The 6,205-nt window shown below is 39.5% G+C and overlaps 1 protein-coding gene across 1 annotated transcript in view; it reads right to left on the bottom strand.

Moving 5' to 3' along the window:
* Positions 1-682: 682 nt before the first annotated feature.
* The window catches only part of POLA1 (DNA polymerase alpha 1, catalytic subunit), a 185,238-nt gene continuing 179,715 nt past the window's right edge, over positions 683-6,205 (bottom strand). Inside the window, 2 exon segments of the mRNA XM_059839928.1 lie at positions 683-1,828; positions 1,830-1,966. Coding sequence (XP_059695911.1) covers positions 1,790-1,828; positions 1,830-1,966 — 176 coding nt within the window. The 3' untranslated portion in view covers positions 683-1,789.

Genomic DNA, 6,205 nt, shown 5'->3' with positions numbered 1-6,205 from the left:
TAATGTTTGGAGGAGAAGGTCACACTTTTCACTTTCCTAAGGCATTCTACCCAGTAGAATCAGTATGTATCAGTAATATCTTCATAATCCTAATTGGACTGGACACAAAAAATCTAAAAATCCCTGCATGGAATTATAAGAAACCAGGATCTTTTGAAGTTCTGCAACTTCAGTACGGCATCTTGACACCTTCTTTCCAAGCAAGACTCCAAATAAAGTCTGTTTTACAGTATCAACCCAACTAAATATATTGGGAAGGATCGATAGCTCACCAGGGTGGGACAACACCTGCACAATACCAGAGACTGCACAGATTCCATTTCTCACTGTAGTGATTCCATGTGAGCAGAAATGAAAGGGTTTAGTTCCAAAAGTTGCTAGGAACATGACTGTGTATTTAGGCATATTCAAACTGACACTACCCATACTGACACACAGCTTCTCCCAAATGCCACTCTGGGGACAAATGAAAGTCATAAAATACTCTGAACAAAATCAGATACATGAATCCCTACAGTGCCCAACATGTTCATGCTGATCCTTGTACTTTTTCTTCAGACTCCCTTTGTTAATGGCTGTTCATCCTAAAAACAGACACAAAAGCAATTCTGTAAGACCAGGAGAAGTTCAGAGCAATATGACCTAGCATTCATATTTTCAACCACCAGATCATAGAATCCAATTCTCTTTTACTAGAAAACTTTATTTTTTTTTCCTTCAAGTGTGAAAAAACTTCACATTTTACACTGTTTAAGATTTAAAAGCAATTTTTATAACCTTACATTAATATATCACATTGCAAACTAAACAGTGAACAGAGTACAACAATATTTTGTGTACAAAACCATGTACCCAGATTTATCCTCTTGTCATATCTGCTTGTCGTTTTATTAGAAGTAAATGAAAAATACAATTTGTTTATAAAAACTGTAAAATCTCCAACACAGTAATTATTACAGAACAGTAACTGTGATTTGCTGCTTTCCATTCCCCTGTTACTGGTTACAATGCCCTCCCAGAAATATTTTTCTCTATCGATTGCTTACTTTCAAATACTTTGAAATGAAACACATTTATATCCTCTGCATGAGTGAAATGGGTTTTGTTCATGTGCATGTCTTTACGTCCACACAGAAATTTTCAACGTGGCAAAATGCTATGCTTAAAGATGTTTGGAAAGACTCCTAATAAAAAGATGGTCCCTATTTTTAGCATCTCCAGGTTTCAGTCGTTCTTTAATGAATTTCAAAGTAAAGCATCCCTACCTCTGTTCAGAAGGTAATAGGACATTTAAATGCATTTAGGTTTAGTATTGTTTTTAATTGGTATGTTTATGATGAGGAAGAAGATAAACCATGAAAAGGCAAAACATTAGTGCTCCTACTGAGACCTCTACTAACCTCTCTTCCTGAGAGCACCTCTAGTAAATACCCTGGAGCAAAGTCTAGGATCACTTACATTCCAGCAACTCTCACTGGGAATTATCCAATTAAAGCAGCAATTCCCCCACCCCCTTTTCACTCATAGGTCTAAATACACAACAAAAAATATTGCAAAAATCAACTACTCCATATTTTAATAACCCTGGTTTCTCAATGAAGAAAAAAAAGATAAAAACACCTTGAATACTTCATATCCACGAGAATCATACATCCTGTTTTCATCTCCCATTTTTCCTCCTCCAAAGAGACAAGATTATTAAAACATCATTGTGCATACTGAAATAGAGTATTGCTGAAGAGATCGTTACTGATACACAAGGGACTGGCCTCCCTCCATTTTTAATCAATCACTGTCTTTCATTACTGGACTCTCCCACAGATCTATCTTCCAATACTGACGGTGAAGAGTTTGCCAAGGTTCACTTCTGAGTAGCCACTCATGGACAGGCATTTGTCTACGGTGCTCTTCAGTCTTTTGTAGGCCTCAGAGATTTCCCTCCTGAGTGGCTTCTTCTTCAAATACTCTAGAAGAACAAAGAGGAAAAACCCAAAACACAAAGAGGGATTAAATGACCACAAAAAGACAGGATTTTTGCATTCATTAGACTGTGAATCAAGGTATTTTAAAACGAGGTGAATGTTGTAGATAGCACTGAGCACATTTGTGGCAAGCTCTCCCACGTTCTGCTGCATTTCCTGCACGAGCTGGTGAGAGGCCATGGTGAACCCTGGCCATGGAACCAAGGCTGAAGTTCCCTCAGCCCCACCAGCATGGGAGCAGTGGGAAAACTGGCAAGAGCCACCCCTAGTCCAGTTTTGTGATCCAGCTGGAGTGAAATGGAGGTTCACTAAGTCACAGCAGAGAAAGTAAGCAATAGTTGGCCTGGGTCTGAAAGGATCTCATTTAAAAGGGGCAGGTGCCCTAACTTAGTGAGAACTATCCAGAGTCCCCAGGGGTTGGAAGTAGGGAGAGATTCTGCCCCAGGGTGGCTTCAGAAGTGAAGGAGATCACAATTCATGTCCAATTCATGTCCCTCATCCCTGCTGTTAATACTGGCACTGGCACAACCTGGGACAGACTTATCACCAGTCTTGTGAGTTCGCAAATGCACCCTGTGTGCAGGATAGGAATCATGATCCTCAGCACTACGGAGGCACTGGAAGGAAAAAGGAAGTAGCACAAACAAGGAGAATTCCATGCTACTTTACCCTAAAATGGAGAGAAGATGCCCAGTATCTCAACCAGGAGATGTCAGGTTCACCTGACACATGAATGAAGAGGCTCCCAAATGCTTGATAAGGGATGTCTGGGGGACATGCATTTACTCACCTGTACCTTTATGTGTGTGCCAAGTCATGTGCATGAGTCTGCACATATTTCAGCAGCAAAGACCAAGCTGTTTCATTTCTGTTAGGGGTTTTTAATCAAATTTTCTGCCATTAAAAAAACACACCCAAGGGATTTTGTTTGGGTGATTGTCCAGCTTTTCCTTTATAAAAACTGTGAACAAAGACTAAAAGAGCAAAATATCCCAGTACTCCATTATACATCAATGCCAAGTGGATGCAGATCTGGCACAGTTCTGTTCCTACTTTCCAACCAACTCCACATGCTAGGAACACCAGCTCCTACCCAAAAGCCTGTTCCTGCAGTTACACCTTGGAACATTGGAGAGCACACAGACCGCAGCACGAGGTGCCCTCCCAGGCAGCTTCCCTGATCTTAGACTGGAGGGACTCCACATCCAGCAGCACTAGGAGAGCACAGCACAGGTATTTGCAGGTCAAGATTTGAAGCCACTGAGGTGCAGGGTAAAGCATGTATCTTGTGAGCCACCAACAGCATCCTTCTATTGCTCATTAGCTTTGCCTCACTTCTCCCTGACACCTTCCCAGCCCTCCTGGTCCTTTGAATACGTAAGAGAAGAAACTCCATCTCCTCTCAAACAGCTTTTAGTCTACAGCACAAGTTAAGGTGAAAAACCAATTGTCTCTAAAAACAGTGGAGTTTATTTAAGAAAAGTTTTTGGGGGAGAGTGACACACTGGTTTTTTGAGTCTATATGTATAAGGGGTGAAATGTCTCATTTTTGTGACAAGTCACCTCTCACCTCTGTGATGTGACTGAGATGAAGGTGTCCCTTCAGACAGTTTCATCTCAGCAGCAAAGGTCTGCTACAGGAGGAGATGGCAGGAATGGGAAGCATGGTGACAGAAAAAGCTACTACAATTTTGAGGTTTGTGAATTTCTCCTCCCTGAGGATTTACAAATATTTCTGCAGAGCCTCAGATGTTGTAGGTATGAGCTCAGCAGATTAGCTCTGGATACAATACAAACAGCAATGTTTTACTGAGAAATTGCCACCTGCTTAGGTTTTCCATGTTATTCACAAAGTTCCATTGACGTTAACTGCTTTGCATGAAGCTATCAACTCTTTAAAAATGAAATAAAAAAATTAAATTAACAATGCCTGAGTAAGTGAATACATTGATTAAAAGCACTTTGATAAGCACCTTTCATGCACTGTTGTGAAGAAGTTATGTATTGTGTCTGGGCAGTAAGCAAACAGAAGAAGATGCCTTGTTGAAGATACCACATTTTTACAGTTACACAGACAGTAATGACTTAAAGTCTATTAACAGAATTGGATTTTCTTTAAACTGCAACTCCAATACAACAAAAGCTTGATTATGTGAATCTGCTCATTAACAGGCTGAAGTCACTACTGCATAAACACATTTAATGATTCTGAAAGTATTTAGATAAAGGGTTAAATTAAACAAACCTTGAAGATTGTCTTAACTAGATCCATAAAAACACCAATCCCACTTTGCCACAAACTGAGCTCTCACTTGTTTATGTATTTTCAAGATTAATGATACAATAAGTGAGTTCACTTGCAACTGCTCACATTAGCAAAACCATGCTCTTTATACCAAGGAACTGTGGAAAATTCCATCCTTATACCTCAAAACTAGGCCAAAATAGTTTAAAGATTCCTGGAGCTCAGGAGGGACCAAGGTAAAACACGTCAATGTGAACAGCTGGCACATGTGAACAGAGCAGGAAGGCACATTAATCATTAGGACATTGAGGCAAACAATACACCAGGGCTGAAAGTAGGGAACAGAAATACAGACCTGTGTACAGCTCCAATTCAGGCTTCAGGGCTCCAGCCATCCCACTAACAGAGCCCCCAGCTCCCCCCAACATTAAATCTAAACTCCAATTATACGCAGTAACCTTTCTGACAGTATGCTTCAAACATTTCTTAGATGCAATTACCCTTGTAGAGGCAGGCAGGAAAGGGTGGACTGAAAAAAAAAAGGACAAATATGAGGGGCCTCGTTGAAGTAATGAGACCAATTTTAAGTTTCAATTATAAGAGAATGGGAGCTGGGAACTCCGGGAGGAGAGGCAGGCAGGGCTGTGTCTGCAGCACCATGCATTTGAATGACACAAGTGCATCTGATGACTGGGGAGAAGAGATTTAAAGAACTGTAGTAATACAGAGCAGGGGAAGATGAGAGAGGACACAGCTCCTGATGTGTTTACCTCCTTTGCTGATGGGATATTGACTTTTCCCACCAGGTTGGTTAGAAAGGGGACTATTTACGCTGCCACACAGCAGAGTAAGAATGACAACCGGCATCACTCTGTGCTCCTCTGAGTAAAAGACAACTGTGACCGTTGTATATCACACAGCCAGTCAATACCTTTGAGTTACCACACCATCCAACTTAGAGATGCATATAAAAGCTCCTACTCTCTTCCTAAATGAGAATTTAATCAATAACATGCCTAAAGCCTTCTGAAAACTAAGCTATACAAACTGACTGAAATTGCCTTTAGTGCTCACATTCTGAAATAGTCCAATACCCCATCATTGTTTTAGTAACATCCAAGTTCAGGGGCAATGAGCAATCTTTTAGGATGACCACTGCTGCAGAATGTATACATGGCTATACATAATGAGATAAATTTCTATACATGCAGAGCATATGAAAGACACTATCAAAACAAATATAAAATTAGAAATGCAATTATTTTAATAGAAATAAATTTTAAAAAAAGTGCTTCTGACTGTATGTAAGTAAAATTCAGGTACTGTATTTTCTAAAGTTAGTAAATCACTGACTCTGGTAAATACTACAGAATTATACCACCAAGCATGCAGGCTTCCAGTTCCTCCTTCCACCTCCCAACATAACTGCTCCCCTCCTTCCCTTCACAAAACACAGTCTGAACTTCTGGATATCCTGTCAAAGTTAGTACCCTATCCAAGTCCTTGTTTATTTACCTAGGTATATTTTTACATTATTAGGGACAAAAAAAAAAAAAAAAAAAAAAAAAAAAAAAAAAAAAAAAGGAAAAAAAAATTTAAGGTTACTGAAATCCATTTATCCTATGCTGTTGTTCAGATGTTGGAAACTTCTGAAACAATGGAGATATTTGGATGTATGTGCCATTTGAATGATGGAGATATTTGGAGGTTATCTATACCTAACTGCACGTTTTCCATTTCTTGCAATTTCTCTTCATTTCTATTAAAATGATGCTGAGTAACCTGATAGCCACAATCAAGAACTTTTAATTCTTGGATTCCCTAAAATGTGGCTCAGTTAAAGCCTTCTGGTTTTTTTCCTCCTGATTGGACAACTGAACTGTGTCAACTATTAAACTCTCTCCCCTAATTATTCTGTTGATAGCATGCTCTTCAGAGTGAGAAGTAAAAATCTATCATGTTCCTTTGTATTTGTGTG

Source organism: Haemorhous mexicanus, chromosome 2 (assembly GCF_027477595.1).
Source record: "Haemorhous mexicanus isolate bHaeMex1 chromosome 2, bHaeMex1.pri, whole genome shotgun sequence".
NCBI lineage: Eukaryota > Metazoa > Chordata > Aves > Passeriformes > Fringillidae > Haemorhous > Haemorhous mexicanus.
Note: the sequence above shows the minus strand (reverse complement) of the source record. Positions and strands in the feature narration are given on the sequence as shown.